We start from the raw sequence: 19,810 nt of genomic DNA, 5'->3' as shown, positions 1-19,810 counted from the left end.
GAAGTCTGATATTCCTGCTGCTGCTTAGTGTCGATTGTATCGTGAGATGGGAGCCTTAACAACCAACCAAACTACGGGCTTTCACGGACATGTTTGCTTCACTAAACAGGATAAACGGACTCGGTTCTGGATGCCCGAATTAATTAAGTACACTCAACTTTAAATTAACAACGTAGCATGGAATCAACCCGTCGTCTTAGTTCACTTCGTTGCGAATCTTCCTCCATATCTTCACGATTTACATAATACTTTGTATTAAAATACTATTATCGGTATTTCTATACATAGCCTATAATATTAGATCTTCATTCAGCCCGTATGTTTACTGGTATTACAGTAACTTACCGGCACCGTAGACGAGGTTAGGAGTATCCAATATTGTAAAAACACTCAATATGAAAGACACGTTGAATATCCAAGTCTGGAAAGTCATTTTGTGAATTTCTTTGATGTCACAAAACAGTAACTTACAACGCACACGCTAAATATCACTTGAAATCAGTTCACTACTTGATGAAAAGGCGACATAACTGTGCAATATCTATCAGGCCACTGATATAGTGATACGTTTATCAACTGAGATCGACTGTATGCCAAAGAATGAAAGAATAAAACAAAGTCTTTATCTCTGCTTATCTCTATAGATGTCACTTCTTTCGTCGTCTTAACATTTCAATTCGATTATCTATTCGAAAACCTCATCTTGATAACACAAACGATGAAGAAATATTCGTGAATATGAAATACTGGTCTGCACGAACTGCACTGTATCTCTGGCAGTAACAGCACCTCCCACACAAGATTGATCAACGTGGACCTTCTACCTAGTTATTTAAACTAGGATATTCAAACATTCCCTGTGTAAATGCCTACAGGATCCCGGTATTCAATATACATATGTTCTTTTATCTGCGTTATCTCCTGTATCGCCAATTTAACAAGTGGATGTTTAACTCCAGCGGAGTCTAACCTATCTTATCAAAGATATAAGCTAAATGTACTCTCGTATAAACACTTCAGTCATATTTCCAGACAAATATTCATATTGTCAAGATTTTGTACTTTTAAAAATAATGCAACCTCTAGTTTCGATAGAAGGAAGATAAACTTTGTTCTGTTTGTTAAAGAAAAGATATTCAAAGCATTGGACCTACACGTGCTGAAGAAAATATCTTGATAACGGATCCAACACATAGGTTTCCCTTTTTCCTTTCTCTATTTTCTCTTGTGATGTAGCAGACATGTAGCTCCGAAACGCTGGATGTCTTTTCATCTAGGACACAATGCAAATACTGTACCCAAAAATCTCGCAGCTCTTTGATAACCGTGTAAGTCTTGTATTTCTTCTCAAGCTCGAGACGGTGGAAGATATTCTCTCCTTTCACCTGGAGTCAAACTCAGAATACCAATATACTCAATATCTTCGGTGGTTTAGCAGTTATCATACTGGCCGTTGATTCGAGATCTGTGGGTTCATACCCTGCGAAGGTGATGGACTTTAAATGACAAAATCCCTCGCATGGTTGCCTCCGGGAGAAAAGTAAACCTGGGAGGCCCGTGTCGCAGATTTTATCACATATGTCACTAATAGTTGCCAGCTGCAACTGAAAGCGCCATTTAACTTACCACCACCAATCACTATCACTACTACTACTACTACTCCTACTACTACTACTACTACTACTACTACTACCGCCACCACCACCACCACTACCACTACTACTACTACTACTACTACTACTACTACTACTACTACTACTACTACTACTACTACTACTACTACTACTACTATTAATTGTAATTAAACACAACTGAATATTTTACAAGTTTATTTCATATTAAATTATGAAAAACTAACGAATATATTTTGTACCTAAAGAATATAAATTCATTTTTCAACTAACTTCGGATTTGAATCTTAACAAATAGGAGAACAATATCGAACACAGAACATAATAAGCTAGGCTTCGAGACTTGGGATCCAATACAATAAGTTTACTGTGCATGTAATATAGGTTGTTGATTCGCTGCAGGTGGTGAAAAGTAGAGGTGTGTTGAGGTAACAACGTTGCTGTTTAGAGTAGAGTACGGTAATATGGGGAAACAGACACATATGTACATTCTGAAAGTAAATATACATTACACACTGACAATGTCAAAAGAATGTGAAAAGCTTTTATTCTCCTGTCTTTTATAGTCATTTGTATTTAATTATACACAGTGTTAATGGTGGAAATAAACATGTAGCAATTTTAATTTCTTCATTTATCCTATTGGTCGTCTTTAGGAAGTGCAGTTACAGTACCGAATTGCAATGTACTACAAGATACATTTTCAGTATCTCAAACGTAAATCTTTTTCGATTATCTGCTAAACAAAGTTTGTACTGTGAAAAGCTGCGCTCTACGTCGCATGACGTGATAGGAGCAAAACGAAAAAACCTAACATAATTGCAGTCTCTAAGAGAGAGTCCTTTATTTTCGGGTAACTCGATATCCACTAATTAGCAGTTTATGTTATATAAAGTTCCATATCCGTTATTTTTACATCAAATTGATTTCCACTTCTGTTTTACACGTTCAGTAACCGGTGTACTTGGTGTCTCATTAATTCTCTGTGTCATTTCCTCAACTAATTTGAGGGTTTCCGGCATCTCTTGCTCTGACGTTTCTAACCGTGTAATAGTTTCAGACACAGTTTGAAAATGGGTTTGTATGAAAACCAAATTATTCGTCAGAACCTTCAAATCCAGAGCTTTAATTATTCTGATTGCAGAACAGTCGTCACTCAAAGTGTTGATTATCTGCACAATTGTACGGCAGTATTTGGCATAATAAATAGCTGCATTAAGTCATGTAACCCATCCAGGAACAATGGGCTCAGGAGGTAGAGGAAGGTGTGCTAGTCTCTTGAATTTTGCAACCGTCTTCGCGTATTTGTTGGCATTCATTCTACAATACCCCCACCCACTGTACGCTTTACCACTATAGCCTACTCAGTACGTCGTTATGCGGATTTCCCACTGAACTGCTCTATTGGGTCCGAAGTCTCGAAGACTGCATAATAGAATTACCATTAAAAGAATAAATGGGTGAAAATCATATACTGTATTTAGAGGGTGAGCAGAACGGGACTGTGAAAAGCAGGATATTGTTATCACACGAAAAAAATAATTAATAAATCCTGGAAGACTATCGTAGGATGAAGCGAGTGTACCCTCATCACTCTAGACTTAAAAATCTTACCAAAGTATAGAATTGTAAGAAATATATATATAGCTATATTTTTAGTAGGTACTGTATCAACTACTAAGTTATTTGGCGTGGTTGGAATTGGTGATGGCAAGATAATATTTGGCGAGGTGAGGTCGAGAATTCGCCGTAGATTACCTGACATTCGCCTTACCTCGAAAAAGCCCAACCACCAACCAGGTACTCAGCCAAACGGGAACAGAATCCATACCCAAGCGTAGCTCCGAATCATTAGGCAAGCGTTTCTGCCGACTGAGCTACGCCGGTGGCTCTAAGAAACATAGAAATGTAAACAATATAACCTACGACTAAGGCTTTTGGAGAAGAATGGAGTGTGTGGAATAGACAGAATAAGAAACGAAGCTGTGTTGGAAAGGGTGGGTGAAGAAAGAATTACGCTGAAACTGATCAGGAAGAGGAAAAGGAATTGGCTGGGTCACTGTCTGAGAAGAAACTGTCTACTGAAGGATACACTGGAAGGAATGGTGAACGGGAGAAAAGTTCGGGGCAAAAGAAAATATCAGATGATACACGACAGTAGGTTTGTTCCAGCACGGTTCATAATCGATTCTGAACTGCCTGCTCATGCGCAGTAGCTCAACAAGACTAGAATCCTAGATCATATATACCCAGATTGCTCGGCGTTACAGATTTTGACGGTAACAACTTTTGTCAGGTTTACTATGCTGCCATCTAGTTGTTACATAAGGAGTCACGTCATAACTCCCATTTGAATTGCATTAGCGACTATACTACAATCTCGTGTTCGTTTACGGCGGACGGGTGGCGATCCTGGTGGTTGTTCTCTTCAAAATGCAACCGATTTTAACATAGGAATGGGCAATCTATATGTGATCTGGGCTAGAACTGATTCCGAACCGATACTGAACTCCCAGTTACCTGTTCCAGCGTGCTTTAGAACTCGTTCGGAGCGAGTGAAATTGGTTTTCGATTAAGAGCAGGAACTGGGAATTATGAACTGCTGATGCATGCGCAGATGGTTTAATCTGAAGTGCTTCCAATGCTTCGAAACTCGGCAGGTTTAAATAAAAAAAATAGTCCATCATAAGTGATTTGGAAGGTGATAGCGATATATTTTACGAAGAATTAAGTTCGAAAGTTGAATATAATTTTAATATGAGAAGAAACTCCGAAGGCCGTGTGAAAGAAAAGTTCAAGAAACATTCCTGCAACATAAAATCACGTACTAGTTCTTAGATCGTATACAATTGGCGCATGCGTCAAAAGAAGTTCGGTATTGGTTCGGAACGCGTTCTGAATTGCTTGAAAGGCAGAAAATAGGAAAAATTGGAGAAAGCTGGGTTTTGCAGTGAAAGACTTGCCCTTGGGCATAACACAATGAATGACTTAAGACTTAAGTATTGTATTCTCAGTTTTTGGAAAGCTTATTTTTGCTTATGACTTATCGACGAGGAATTCTGATTGTGTATTTGAATCATATCGGAGATCCTTATCGTCAATGGTGTGGCCACATGCCGAAGCCTTATCAAAACATCAAAATAGGAAACAGGAGCACAAGGATGGTATCGGTACTAACATCCACTGCTGTGGAGTAATGGTTAGCATCTGACCGTGAAACGAGAGGGCCCGGGTTCAAATTCTGTTTCGAATAAGTTACCTGTTTGAGGTTTTTTCGAGATTTTTTTTTTCAATCAATTGAAACAGAACAGCTGCGTTACTTTCGGCCCCAAGCTCTTAGAACCTAGATCAGTATATCGGAAACCCGTACGACTCCCAGACAATATCCTGGCCAATTTTTACGAGTACTATTAGAGATGATAGATGAATAAAATATCACAAATTTGAAACAAACTGGCGAGTTTTGTAATAAGCATACCAATTAGTAATGCTCATATAAAGAGGACGTTTGATCTCATGAACAACAATTTGACAAATGTTCGAAACAGGAGCACAACACATTTAATCAAACCAGAGCTACATTCGACTTCAACTACACGCGAGACAAAATTTATCCCAGAATACTCTTAATTTAAGCATAGCTGCCGAAGTGTAGTTTTTTTAGTAACTTAACTGTATGGTTTTTCAATTTTATATGTCAAATTTCGTCCACTTCTTAATCTCCCGTATTTTTCTCATAAAAAGTTGGCAACCCTAGTACTCTGACATGTTGATATGGTAACGAAAAGGCAATAGTGAAACAATTCTAAAGGGAAATGAAACACTCATCTTCCGATAAAATATCTCATAATCTATTCCAGGAATGAAGTCCATTCTATGTATAGATAGAGCTAAATGGGTCATTCTCTGACTTCGCAGCAATAGAGAGGATCAGAAATAGAAAATTATAAATTCCCCATATTACTTGAAACACTTCAGTTTAAGTGAACACACTTTTATACTTATCAGAGCATTTAATTGAAATGTTAATATCATCGGTTCCTATTTTATGGTACCTAACATAAAGAACAGTAGGTCCAACTCAGGGAACATTTGATTATGTTTAGATTTTTTATCATTTTAAAAATGTCTGCACAAGTTGAGGTTGTGATATATAAACAAAGGAACAGTCGTAAATTTACTAACAAATAATTGACATTTTAGTATTATTATTGTCAAAATATTAAGTAACTCAAAGGACAATTAACCTAACATATCTTCATATATGCAACACTTGAAGCACAGTTACACACCTAAAGCAATTCTTATTCTTTCCAGCTATCTGTATGGGAGGAATATGCTCGGATAACTCTAAAGTAGAGTCCAGAAACAAACTGCAAATATATAAATTACCATAGAGTAAGCATGTGAAGTGCTGCTAGCTTTAATGAAGGGTGCCAAAGCCCCCAGATATGCGAATTGGGACATCTTTCGAGAGGAACTGAGTAGCAGTATGATAATTTTTCCAGTTTTCAACTACACTAATAAATTGAAGTTAGAAGCACCTAGGCTGGTTCACAATAAACCGGGAATGAAAACGACAACGAGAACGAGAACGGAAATATTGTTAAAATAAATGTATTTAAATATGAGCATTCACAATTAACTATTGTGAACGCTCACATTTAAATACACGTATTTTAACATTATTTTCGTTCTCGTTCACGTTGTCGTTTCAGTTCCCGGTTTATTGTGAACCAGCCTTCTTAGGCTTGGTACTAATTTAGTAGGATTAATTTTCAAACAAGAGCATCTGAATCTTCCCACCATCTGTGAAGTAATAAAGCGATATCATTTCAATTTTGTGGTTGTTGACAATTTTTATTTGCAAGTACTTTAACTAGCTTATGGAAATAATAAATACGATGTATAATACTTTGAAGCACAACTAAAATGTTGTCCCAATTGTTCTCTGTGTTCTACTGATTACTTTAAAATTTAATTTATATAGTAAACATGAAACATAGTAGTGATATTTGTCATGAACAGGAATTGCTGCGAAACTCGAGAATGACTCACATACGTAAAAGCATAAAGAATTGCTGAACAAATCATTAACACTCAGCATTGATAATACGTTACACTACAGATGAGACGATATTAGCTCTCAATCACGGTAGACGAGCTCGACCTTGATCACGAGCGCATAGCGCATCCACTACATAGCGTCCCAAAGTAGACACAGGGATGTACATGCATATGCAGCGAATAAAGGCAGTAATAATTATAATGACTTGCGTTACTAAATTTCTGGCTATGTAATAATTACTTAATATATATGTACATATGTAAATAAATCGCAAAGGAGAGGAGAGAACAAAAAGAGAAAGAAAAGAAGTTAATTGTTTGCAAACCATTTTCATGTGAAAAGCAGCTGTTTATTCTGTAAACACTTTACTTCATTGTTTAGGAGGAATTAATAGGGTCTATCTGCTTCACGTGTGTGATCTGTAAGTACTTCTGAGCATTTGTTTAAAAAATAATGAGAATAATGATTGAAATAAAGTATATATTGATTGTGTGGTTGTGAAAATGTAGTCCATACTCTACAGTCATAATTATGTGATGAGTTTTCTTAGAGTGGTTTGTGGGATGCACATAACACGGAAAAATAAATTAATTAAATTATGCTATTGAAGAACCATCGTAATTTTTGGAGTCAATCATTTAAGAGGACACGTATGATTTTTAAAACTTCCACAATTCTCATCTAAAATTTGTGAAATGTTAACTACATAAAGAGATCTACAATACTATCATCTGTACAAAATTTGGTGCCATTAGGTCTAATAGTTTTGAAATTATATTTAAAAAAAAAATATTTTATATTGACGTCACTAAAAATGCTCTTTGCGTCAAATTTTTCAAACTTTTTAGTTCATATTCGCTCAAAATCTTGAAAATAGTTATGGGAATAAAAATTAATTAGGTCTTAGAGCTCAGTTTAAATAGAGAGACAAATAAATGTTCAAACTTTATGAATTTACCATTACAGCATATTAAATTTAATCTAAGTGCAATATGAATATTCCCCGAAGGAACTTAATATTAATATTTCATACAAATGCTAATTAAATGTTATTTATCAACATTTAATTGACCTCTGTGAGAAGTTTCGGACCAATATGACAATAACTGTTGTTCAAGGAGCTTTTTATATGCAATAAATTGCTTAAAATTTTAAAGTCGTGAAAACAGCATTAAAAGACGAGCTTTTTATATGCAATAAACTGGTTAAAATTTTAAAGTCGTGAAAACAGCATTAAAAGACGAGCTTTTTATATGCAGTAATCTGCTTAAAATTTTAAAGTCGTGAAAACAGCAATAAAAGACAAAAAAAGCATTTCTCTCAATTTACGCACCGTATGTTTAGCCATACTTAAGTATATAGTTAGGTCATATAATTACGATCATAAAAACAAAAAACATGGATTTTCTTAAATTTTCAGCATTATTTCACCACAGTGTCCCCTAAATGATAGTTGCACGTGTGTTGTCTTGTCTAAAATCAATTTCTCTCTTATCCAGAATAAAGTCTGTATCTGTGTTTGTGTTGTGTTTCGTACTGACGTTTGACATTTTTTTTAATAATTATTTTTCTTATTAAACACTGTACTTCAATGCCATGTTCAATGTATTAAAACTGAACCTCCTACTTATCATTAAAAAAATCTTTATTGTAATCTCGCTTCCTATCTGACATGGTCTGCAACGTTATATGCGCTGTACACCCTTTCTTACTGCTGTATTAGCAATGTTCCTCAGACAGAAAAGCGCCGCGCCTTTAGAGAGAGCTTAAAACGCTCACGCTCACGCTCGGAACTACTAGTAAGCATCGCATCACTAGTAGACATTCATGGAAATCAATTTTAATGCGCATTCTTAGTAAGACAAAGCGAGGATCTATTCGGATACGTTAACAAAGGCAGATAAACTGAATCATTGGACAACTTGCGAAATACAGATAATAGCAGTATTGATCAGTTAAGCTACTAGCTGGATAAGATTGCTTAGTGACACACATCAGTAGAATGTGTTGCACAATTGTTTCAATAGAAATATCATAATCCGCTTTCAAGGAACTGCTTTTGGTATGGCCAGTCCAAAATCCACTGGGGTTTGTGGAGATTGTTAACAATACAAGAAGTACTCTTAATTACGGAACTTCGTGAACATAAATGAAGCATATCTCAAACCCCATGAATCAGATAACTTTGGATGACAAATCAATGAGCATTCTATATCCGCAACGGGCTCTAATCTCAAAACAAGAGTTCTGTTGTAAGTGCAAGATTATTTTCAAGCGATAGGGACTTTCTATGGCGATATTCAGTAGTCAAAATATTTCTGAAATAACTTCAATTTTGTTAAATAAAAAAAGCTTTAAACACTGCATAAAGTAAAACGTTATTCCATTCACAAAAGAATGTTACAGTTTATGACAAAAAAAACTGTAAAATTCAAGTATAATAGCCACTCTTTCACACTCTGTATTACATTCAAAAGAAAATACGGCAAATGTTTTGGATTTCCTAAGTAAATAGTCGTTTCAATTCCTTCAGTTTAGAAAAGTAGCCAACAAAGGAATCGTATCAGGTCATGATGCCTGAATTGAATGAAAATGCATATTTAAACTAATTTTCGTTCATTAAGAAACGTGGTGATAGTCGTTCGTTTCGCTTTATCCTCATTTACAAAACATCAGTTGAAAAACGATGCTACTTATGCCGCTTCTTGTGTGCACTCGGAGCCTCATAATTCCGCGACATCGTATCACAGCTCTCGCATTAATGTTCTAGATTATTTTCTTTTTCTCTCAACTCACATTAATACAGTACCCTTGCTGAAATATAAATTCAGTTGGAACTTAAAATATGTATTCATTTTGTTACTCACATTTATTTATTTATTTATTTATTTATTTATTTATTTATTTATTTATTTATTTATTTATTTATTTATTTATTTATTTATTTATTTCCTTATTTACCTACTCATTTATTTAATTACTTATTTATTTACTCATTTATTTACTTATTTATTTACTTATTTATTTATTTACGTATTTATTTATTTACTTATTTATTTATTTATTTACGTATTTATTTACTTATTTATTTACTTATTTATTTACTCATTTCTTTATTTACTTATTTATTTATTTATTTGTTGACTTATTTATTTACTCATTTGTTTATTTATTTATTTACTCATTTATTTATTTACTTATTCATTTACTTATTTATTTATTTATTTATTTATTTATTTATTTATTTATTTATTTATTTATTTATTTATTTATTTATTTATTTATTTATTTATTTATTTATTTATTTATTTATTTATTTATTTATTTATTTATTTACTTATTTGTATGTATGTTTGTTTATTTATTTATTTAATAACATTATACATAAAAACGCTATATGAAAATACCCCGAAAGAGCAAAGATCGTGTTCGGGGACAGTTTCGTTTTGATAAAAAAAGACTTGAAAATGATATAAAATTCTATATGATCCACAAACATCTGTTTTTTTCTAAATTAAAATTTAAGATTTTGATACTAGCGTAGTACACAATATGATAGTGTGGATTCGAAGTGAAGTGGTCGGTACAAAGAGCTATTGAACAGTACAAACATTTTACAGTAGAACCTCTATTATCCGTGGTAATGGAGGTGGTGGACTGAACGGTTAATCGAAAAAATCGGATATTCCGTACAATAGAAGATTTCGTGGTGTTGTGTTTAATGGATTTTTAAGGGGCAAGGAAACTCCTTGTAATGGCTATCTGCGGAAATATAGCAATAATGGAGGTCTCATGTTGTAGATTTACATACTTTATACACTATCCCTATTTTTTTTATTAAATAGCGCAGTTATAGCTCAAATCTCGTATTCTGAAGCGAGATAAGCTATAGTTTCCCTTTCTCTAACCATTCAATTATGTGCACTTTCTTTTTTCGATACTTAGCACAACACGTTTTCAGTTGACACGCGTGGAAGAAATTTTGTATAGATGTTATACAATAGGTCCACCACTGTGGAGTAACGGTCAGCATGCCAGACGTGAAACGAGCGGGCTCGGGTTCAAATCCTGATTGAGGCAAGTTACCTGGTTGAAGCTTTTCTAGGGGTTTTCCTCAAACCATTAAGAGCAAATGCTGGACCCTGGACTCATTTCGCTGGCATTATCACATTTCATTCAGACGCTAGATAACCTTAGCAGTTGATAAAGCGTAAAATAACAAATTAAAAGAAAAGTTATACAGTAGGCAATTCGAATAGTAGACCATACTGTTAACGGTAAAAGTTTGTAATAATGTTCTCTAGAAAAATACGTAACTACTAATATAATGTAGCCTACAATATAGCATTTCATATAAATTATTTCTGAAGCAAAAAAGCGAAAGAAAGACAGTCGGATAATCCGCCAACCGGTTAATAGGGTGACGGATAATCGGGGTTCTACTGTATATAGGCTGGTTTTTCACTCTCTTCTGTAACACACACACACACACACACACTTTTTCCAACATGTAACATGGTTGCAAGAACGTTTTCTCACATGTTTCTTCGTCATATATCCAAATCTCTGCCATACATATACGAGTATTAGCATGTCTTTGAGAAAAGGTGATAGAAACTGGTGATACACAACGGAATGTAATGTCATTATGAACCCCTATCGTGCAATGTGTCTGGAATGTTATCACATATAACTTTATGTCTGAAATACTCTTCTAGTCTTTGAATCATAATTTTATATTGACTAAAAGAACACACACATACAAGGGTTGCACAAATCTTGTAATTTTGGAGGGATAATTTTTGTTTTAATTGTCTTACCATGTAAAGTATTGCTTACTTCTTCTTCAGTGGATATAGGTCATCTATCTGACCACTCCAGGAATTCAGAAGTAATAGCGTGTCTTTCTTAACATCCGGGAGAAATACATCTCTTAACCATAATCTCACGTGATTTTTTTTGTCAGTTTACCGGAACTACTTGCATCTACGACATTAAATGGCTTATCTTTGTCCACACGTTGTTTTACTTTAGGTTCAAATTCCTCTTTCGGTTCTTAAAAGCACAGTATGTACAGTCGTGTTCCTAGACTTCCAGCTGCATATCTATGGATGTGGACGAAGTACGAATGAGTAACAGATGCCATGGATTGCACTACTACTATATTAATGTGAGTTAAGAGAAAAAAACAACTAGAGCATTAATTCGAGAACTGTGATACGATGTCGTGGAACTATGAGGATACGAGGGCGCGCAAGAAGCGGTATAAGTACCAACGATTTTCAAGTCAATATCCTCGTATTTCGTAAACGAGAAAAAAGCGAAACAACTATCAGCAAAGATATTAATATATGTATATGAAGGCTCGCGACGAAGGCATGTGGAGTATAGTGAGGCCGGCTTAGCCAAATAGCACAGTACGCAACTCATTCCATCACAAGTGCACAAAAATTCTTATTTGAGCTGAAGTGCTTAGTGATATTCCATGTCTCGCTAAATAAGCACCTCTATATCTCTATCTTATTTATTTATTTATTTATTTATTTATTTATTTATTTATTTATTTATTTATTTATTTATTTATTTATTTATTTATTTATTCATTCATTTATTTATTTATTTATTCAATTCATTTATTAATTCATTCATTCAATTCATTCATTAATTCATTCAATTTATTTATTTATTTATTTATTTATTTATTTATTTATTTATTCTGGTATACTTAAGGCCATCAGGCCTTCTCTTCCACATCACCTTCAAGAGCTAATAATCTTATTATACAAGTTCTTTTGCCGGAAAGAATCCAGAGTCGTTCCGTGAGTTATGACATGATTTATAACCAAGAGAAAAATTGCATTCCTCTTTCTTGAAGTGAAGGAATTTATAGCATAAAATGCTTTTAATAATAATAATAATAATAATAATAATAATAATAATAATAATTATTATTATTATTATTATTATTATTATTATTATTATTATTATTATTTATTTATACTGGCAGAGTTAAGGCCATAGGGCCTTCTCTTACACTCTACCAGGTCACAAAGTATTCAAGCAGTTAAAATTGCTTTTAAATGTACAGATAAAAGTACAGATAAAATAATAAATAGTCCATTAGCATTACTGTACATTGATAGTTGCGAACAAGCTTATCTTTAATAAGAAGAGAATTATAATCGTGTGACGTTGTTTGAAATCACAGCTTAAAATAGCTTTCATATTTCACCGATAACAATTAAAAAATGAAAGATCTTGCTTTCTTTCACGACAAATCGATTGTGAATGTTGGCGTATTTTATTATATTGACGTTTATATCTATTGAAATGAATGGACAAAAAAAAATAAATAAAAATACAATCCTCTGAGTCATACTCGGTAATACGTTAAAAAAATATGTAAACAATTTAGTCTATATTCGTGCACATACCGGCGACTTACCGTAGTTAAATTGCATTCTTTCAAATTACATAATTATAATAATTATACTTTCCTTTTTTATGCTTCTGAAGGCTGAGAATCTGTCCATCTCAATTCAGTCTTTCTAAGGCCACCTCGAAATCGTTTGTGTGCTAGGCTGACTTTGGAATGCAATTAATTTATATTGGGTATAATATTTGACTAGGTGTTCCGTAGCTTCTAAGGGTGTCCCAACAAGAACGCCGGATTTAATAATGTGAATAAATGCAACAGAAACAGATGAGAAAGAAGATAGCAGTGCCGCAAACCCAACAAAAGCAAGATACTGTTAGGACATATTGCCATTTTCTTGTTGTTGGTTTGGCGGCATGGTTATCTATTCTGTTATCTATTTTGTTGCATTTGTTCACATTATTAAATCCGGCGTTCTTGTTAGGACACTCTAGATTCCTTCCGACCGCCAACGGTGCGTAACTACTGGCCAGAATAACGAAGGGACTTAGGGCCTGCGGCATATTTTGTTAATCCTTCAGTACAAGATCAGATTCTAAAATTATTAATAAGTAGATTTTCCAAGACGGTTAAGTGATACCAATAATTCTTTTAGTGTTAAAATGTGAACTTCTGCCGTTATGAAAGTCTTCGTCTTCAATCTGTATTTAATTCAACTGGAATTGAACGGATTACATTAGCCGCTTGTTTATGCGGATGACGTGAATATGTTAGGAGAAAATCCACAAATGATTAGGGAAAACACGGGAATTTTACTTGAAGCAAGTAAGGAGATAGGTTTCGAAGGAAATGCCGAAAAAACAAAGTAGGCCTATATGATTATGTCTCGTGATCAAAACATAGTACGAAATATAAATATAAAAATTAAAAATTTATGCTTTGAGAAGGTGAAAAAATTCAAATACCTTGGGGCAACAGTAATGAATATAAATGACGCTCGAGAGGAAATTAAACGCGGAATAAATATGGGAAATGTCTGCTATTATTCGGTTGAAAATCTTTTGTCATCCAGTCTGCTCTCAAAAAACCTGAAAGTTAGAATTTATAAAACCGGTTGTTCTATATGGTTGTGAAACTTAAACTCTCACGAACAGAGGTTAAGGGTGAATAATTTCAAGGAAAAATTGTTCCGGGGCCGGGTATCGATCCCGGGACAATTTTTCCTTGAAATTATTCAAACCTGCTTTACAGGAAGCTACTACCTGAAAGCCAGATTTGTATACGAGGTTAAGGGTGTTCAAGAATAAGGTGCTTAGACAAATATCTGGGGCTGAGAGGGATGAAGTTGCAGGGAATGGAGAAAGTTACACAACGCAGAACTACACGCATTGTATTCTTCACCTAACACAATTTGGAACATTAAATCCAGATGTTTTAGATGGGCAGGGCTTGTAGCACATATGGGTGAATCCAGAAATGCATATGGAGTGTTAGTTGGAAGACATGAGGGAAAAAGACCTTTGGGGAGGCCGAGACGTAGATGGAAGGATAAGGGAAGTGTGTCTATTAACGCCCTTGGTCGTAATTTCGCAGCCTACTGTTTACATGCTGCATTCTGCTGATAAGCAGTGGAAACTGTTCAGCAGCGTTGCTTTAGACGTTCTTTGTGTTATTGGTGTGAGAACAGTGCTAGAAAGCGGCTTGTTGCGGTTCTAAAGTTTTAAAGAAGTTTTTTAGATTTTTCAAGAGTTACCTTTGTGTCGTCAGTTAAACAATAAAGGTATGCTACAAAAACAAAGTTCTATCATAAAAGCATGTGATATTATGTGTAGTTGCATTTCTAAATTGAAAATGTACGTTGTCAGCCATTGTTTTGATGCTTTAATCGGACATGTTTCTTTCACGTGATGTTCCTAATTCCGCCCCCTAGAAGTGTCCTGACACTGATGGACTGATATTGAAATCCCGGTAGGAACATTGTGATTTTTCGTAACTGATTTGTCTATAGAATTCCTCTCCCGACTTTAGCCTCCTGTCCAATGAGTAACATGATTATTTTTCCGAGGATACATCAGCTAGGCGTGATTCTGACGACATCACCCACAATATAACCCCTGGCAAACACCATGATCTTATTTAATTACTGAAGGCGACAGTGTTATCAACCTTGCGTACCCTATTTTTCGTTGTGTCTGTTTCGAAAATGTATTGAGTGTCATAATGATTGTACTTTTAATAAAGTTGTGTCAGGGTGCGATATTAGGAACACTGTTTTGTGACATCGCCAAATGCTACTTATTTTGTTTTCCTCCACGACCGAAAGTTAAAGTAAACATTGAACAAATTCATGTTATTGAGATCACATGGTATCAATTCCAGAAAAAAGTGATGCGGTGTAATTAAATTTTTATGTGGTTATTCATTATAAATTTCGATTTTATAAAATGGGATGCGATATTAGACACAATTCCCTTTAATGTTAAAATGGATTCGAGGGAGGTAGGAGGGACTGGATTAATCTTTCTCAGGATGGAGACCGATGGCGTATGTGAGGGAGGCAATGAACCTCTGGATTCCTTAAAAGGCATTTGTAAATAAGTAAGTATAGGACAGCTGCTGCCACAAGTTCTTATTGACGAGCCGCCATTGCTGAACAATCTAAACGATTATAATTTAATTCTTTTTCCAGTTTCCATCAGTATTATATTGGTCCTTAAGTAATGTTTTCATCTGAAGGCTATCACTCCTGTTTTAGATTAGATATTTCACCCTGTTGACTATAAATATGCAATGCTATCTAGAACTTGTTCCGTGCATTAGCAAATGTAACCAGGTCGTCTACCAATGTTTGACATTTACTTATAAAATTTAAATTATGGTTTATTTAACGACGCTCGCAACTGCCGAGGTTATATCAGCGTCGCCGGTATGCCCGAATTTTGTCCCGCAGGAGTTCTTTTACATATCACTAAATCTAGTGACATGAGCCTGTCGCATTTAAGCACACACGGCCTTTTTGGAAGCATTCTTTCTACATGTTGAAACCATTTAGTTCTGTATATTATAGGCTAATTTTGTTGCAAATATTTTCTACATTTTTTTTTAATTTCTTCATTTCTTTTGTGATCAAAAAGGATGTATCCAGCTAAGGATCGGAATAGTCTCATCTCAGAGGCTTCAATTCTTCTTAATTTAGCTGCTGTCAGCGTCCAAGTTTCAGATCCATATAAAAATGCTGGTAAAGCTAATGTTTTGTGAAACTTTAATACCGTGTCTGACATAACTTTTAGTTTTCAGTGTTCCTAAGAGCTGAAGGGATTTTGCCAGTTTATTTCTATGTCTATACAGTATATAAGAAATGTTGCAACCAAGATAGTCAAAAGAAATTAGTTACTTGTTCTACGAATATTATTTGATTATTTATTACAATTTTAGTTCTGATTGAGTTCGATCCCATAAATGCTAAAATTTTAGTTTTTATTGTAGAGATTTTTAAATTATATTCATTTGTAATGAACTATAACTTGTAAACTGCGCTTCGTAGGTTGTCTTCAGAGTCTGCTAATACTATCTGGTATAGAAAAGTGTTTAAAGGGGTTTCTCCAATGAAGTAATGCCTTGTCAATATTCTCTTTGCCATTCTTTAATGACAATATTTACAGTCTGATCCGTTTGAGCATGGATAATATTAATTTATTATTATAAAGCTATTATGATAGTAGGAAAAATTTCTTGCTGGTTATATTATGATTAAAAAATGGGAGTTTCCATATATGACAATCTACAATGCATAATCTGAAAGGACAAATGAAGATCATAGATGATTAAAATGGCTACTACAGGGACATCACTTTATTTTTACTAACATTTTTAACATTAACCTGGCTATACTCGGAAACACTGTTACCCCCCATTCCATTACAGGAGTTTAGAGTTGCTAGTGCAATATGTAAACAAATCATTTTACTAGCTATAGGAGGAGAGAAAAGTAGTGTATCCCTTTATGTTACAGAGAAATATAGTATTACGATTTTCAGTTTGATCATTACTTTACAGTATTTTATATAAAAAAAAAAACAATTTTTTTTCACAAACTCAAGTCTTCAGGCGGTTATATACATTATGTAATGTCTACTTTATTCAGCATATTACTAACCTAATTTATTTCTGATAATTTTGTGAGCATTTCCGTAAGAAACCCCAATTTATACAGCTAACTTCTTGACCGATTTATTAGGACCTCGCTGCATCCTTTCTCTAGCATCTTCTACAGCATCTTCTGTCACCTTTGTTGGCCATCTTACACTTTTCTTCCTTTCTGTATACTCTGTTGCTCTAAATTTATCTACTAGATTAATGACATTTCTACGAAAATATTCCGTAATGATATAATCAGGAAATTGTGAAGAAAAAAAAAAAAGAAAGAAAAACTGTTGTTCACATTCGGTTATATTGTAATTCCAGTTTCAATCATCGTCCTTCATACCTACAAACAGTAAAACAAAACTCTCGTTTAAATAATGCTGTTAAGTACCGTACCATATTATAGGGTACCATACCTTCGGTAACTCTAATCTTCACTTGTGCTCAGTCCACACAGATAAATTCAGTTATGCTACACAACATATCTGTGTGAAAATAAACTTCAATAATATAAGCTTTTTCTTGAATAGAAAATGCAACATATTTCTGAAACACACTGTACTCTGTACTGTTTATTTCACTGCTAGCAACAGCGGCCGTAAGTTTGTGTGACTGACGTTAGCAAGGACATTAGTGAAAGGGGTGGGAGTCAAGTACATTTAGAAACGCAGATACAATAAAAATTGAAGTAAAAATAAAATGATGTCCCTGTACAAATCAACAGCGGGCATAGTGTGTTCTTTGGTATACTAAATTTGAGAGTGTTAAAAGAGTTCAAAGGGAATTTCGACGTGAGTATGGTGTGCGTAATATACCTAAATACGATTCCATAATGCTGTGGTATCGGACATTTGCAGAAACAGATTCTGTGTTAAAGAACATGCAGGAGGTCGCAGGCAAAACCCAGTACGAGAAACAGCTATCTCTTGGCTTGGCCCCCAAACTCCCCAGATGTTATGAGTTGTGCAGGATGTGCAATGAGGGTCATGTTGAGCTCTGAGGAATCTCCCATCTTTCAGTGTTGTATGCACAAAGTTTCAAGAAATAAAGTTCAGTAGTAAATGTTTTACGGTGTTTTTATTTTATCCATTTCCAAACGGATCACCCTGTATAATAAAATAGGTGACAGCGGGCATACTTATTTTACCCTTTGATTCGCAGTTTTCCAAGAGTTACTTACACAGTATACTTAATTTTAACAGTGTCTCACGTGTTAATAAACTTTAAATGGACTTATACAGGCGAAGTTACTTTATAGATAATTAGAGTCAATTTCCAAATTAACTGTGACGGATGTTATCACTTATTTTGGACATTTTTGTTCTTTTACTATAAGAACATTTCTCGCTACATGGCAGGTGTCACTCTATCTTCAATTTGGTGACATGACGGTATGCTGTCCAATGCATATTCTTTAAATGTTACTGTATCTTATCGTTATCAAACAAAGAGATTTTACTGAAGTTTCCTTGTCATCGTTTATGTTAGTTTAATGATAGGAAGCCCACACTCTTTGCGATCAGATATTAAGAAATCGAGGTGGTGGACTTTACAATATCGTCTTCTACTTTTATCATTATCAAAATTACTTCATGTTTTTTGTTTGCTGACGAAAGTGTGTAAGTGGCCGTTTTAATAGCGTTTATTAAAATGTCGCAATTTGTCTTAATTAATAAACGCTGTCACGGAAATTACACTAATAATTTATTATTTAACGACACAAGACTAATTATGAGGTTATGTTAGTCCCGTCGCTCTTATTTCCGGCAGCCAATCACGTTGCAGGTCGGCTACATTTAAACGTGTGCGTCTTGTGATTCGCTGCTGATGACGTTATGTACTTCCTAAGGCTCGATAAATACTTAATATAATCGCCCGCCATTTTGGCTCTTTCGTTGACGTTCGTAAAAAGCACATGAGGATGTTATTTGTCTCTCAATTATTTGCTCAATTACAGTGCGTTTGATTTATTATCATAGGAGCTACGACATGATAATGTTTAACGGTGCGGCAAATAGATTCCTCGTCTGGTAGCTCGGCAACGAAAGAACAAAAATGGTGAACGATACTACCTACCTAGACTTTATGGAGCCTTCACTTCCCAAGGCGTAAGCAAAGAGAAGGAGTCACGCCGGAAATAACAGCGATGCGACTATAGTGTCTGTGATTTTGTCCACACAAGTTATCATGGTAGATGAAAAAAGATGCGCGGGGAGAAGAGGTCAATCCTAGTGCAAGCGCCTGCACCGCTTATACGAGACGGATAAAATACAATTTGCTTTAAGTGTTCCAAGGCCTACTATTGTTTTCTGTGAGGACGTGCTAAGTAAGTAGCAATACGAGCTTTATGGTAGCAATGCGTATTTCAACAAGGCTATTCACATTAAGGATTGGGAGATAATTATTAATAACGTGAATGGTGTGTTTAAAATTTCTCGGTTGTAAGTATAGTGAGAGTTTTGACTAGCTTAATTTGTGTAAGATAAGGCAAATTGATTTAAAGGCTTAATTTCGTAATCCAGATCAGCTCATATTATACGAATTTTAATTAGAGATTTAATAACAATGCTACAGCGACATTTTATCATGTGA

At 34.6% G+C, this 19,810-nt stretch overlaps 1 protein-coding gene across 21 annotated transcripts in view; it reads right to left on the bottom strand.

Annotated features, from left to right (window-relative positions):
- Nucleotides 1-720, bottom strand: part of LOC138716285 (uncharacterized) — a 96,294-nt gene extending 95,574 nt beyond the window's left edge. For 4 of the 21 annotated variants that reach the window (XM_069849198.1, XM_069849203.1, XM_069849196.1 and 1 more), the window contains exon 1: nucleotides 346-716. In XM_069849198.1, coding sequence (XP_069705299.1) covers nucleotides 346-433 — 88 coding nt within the window. In that variant the 5' untranslated portion in view covers nucleotides 434-716. Of the gene's footprint in view, nucleotides 1-345 lie in introns of all 21 variants that reach the window. The other 17 variants (XM_069849204.1, XM_069849209.1, XM_069849206.1 and 14 more) reach the window with 8 other exon arrangements.
- Nucleotides 721-19,810: the final 19,090 nt, after the last annotated feature.

This window comes from Periplaneta americana, chromosome 16, assembly GCF_040183065.1.
Source record: "Periplaneta americana isolate PAMFEO1 chromosome 16, P.americana_PAMFEO1_priV1, whole genome shotgun sequence".
Classification (NCBI taxonomy): domain Eukaryota; kingdom Metazoa; phylum Arthropoda; class Insecta; order Blattodea; family Blattidae; genus Periplaneta; species Periplaneta americana.
The sequence above is the reverse complement of the archived record's forward strand: the minus strand, read 5'-3'. Positions and strand labels throughout refer to the sequence as shown.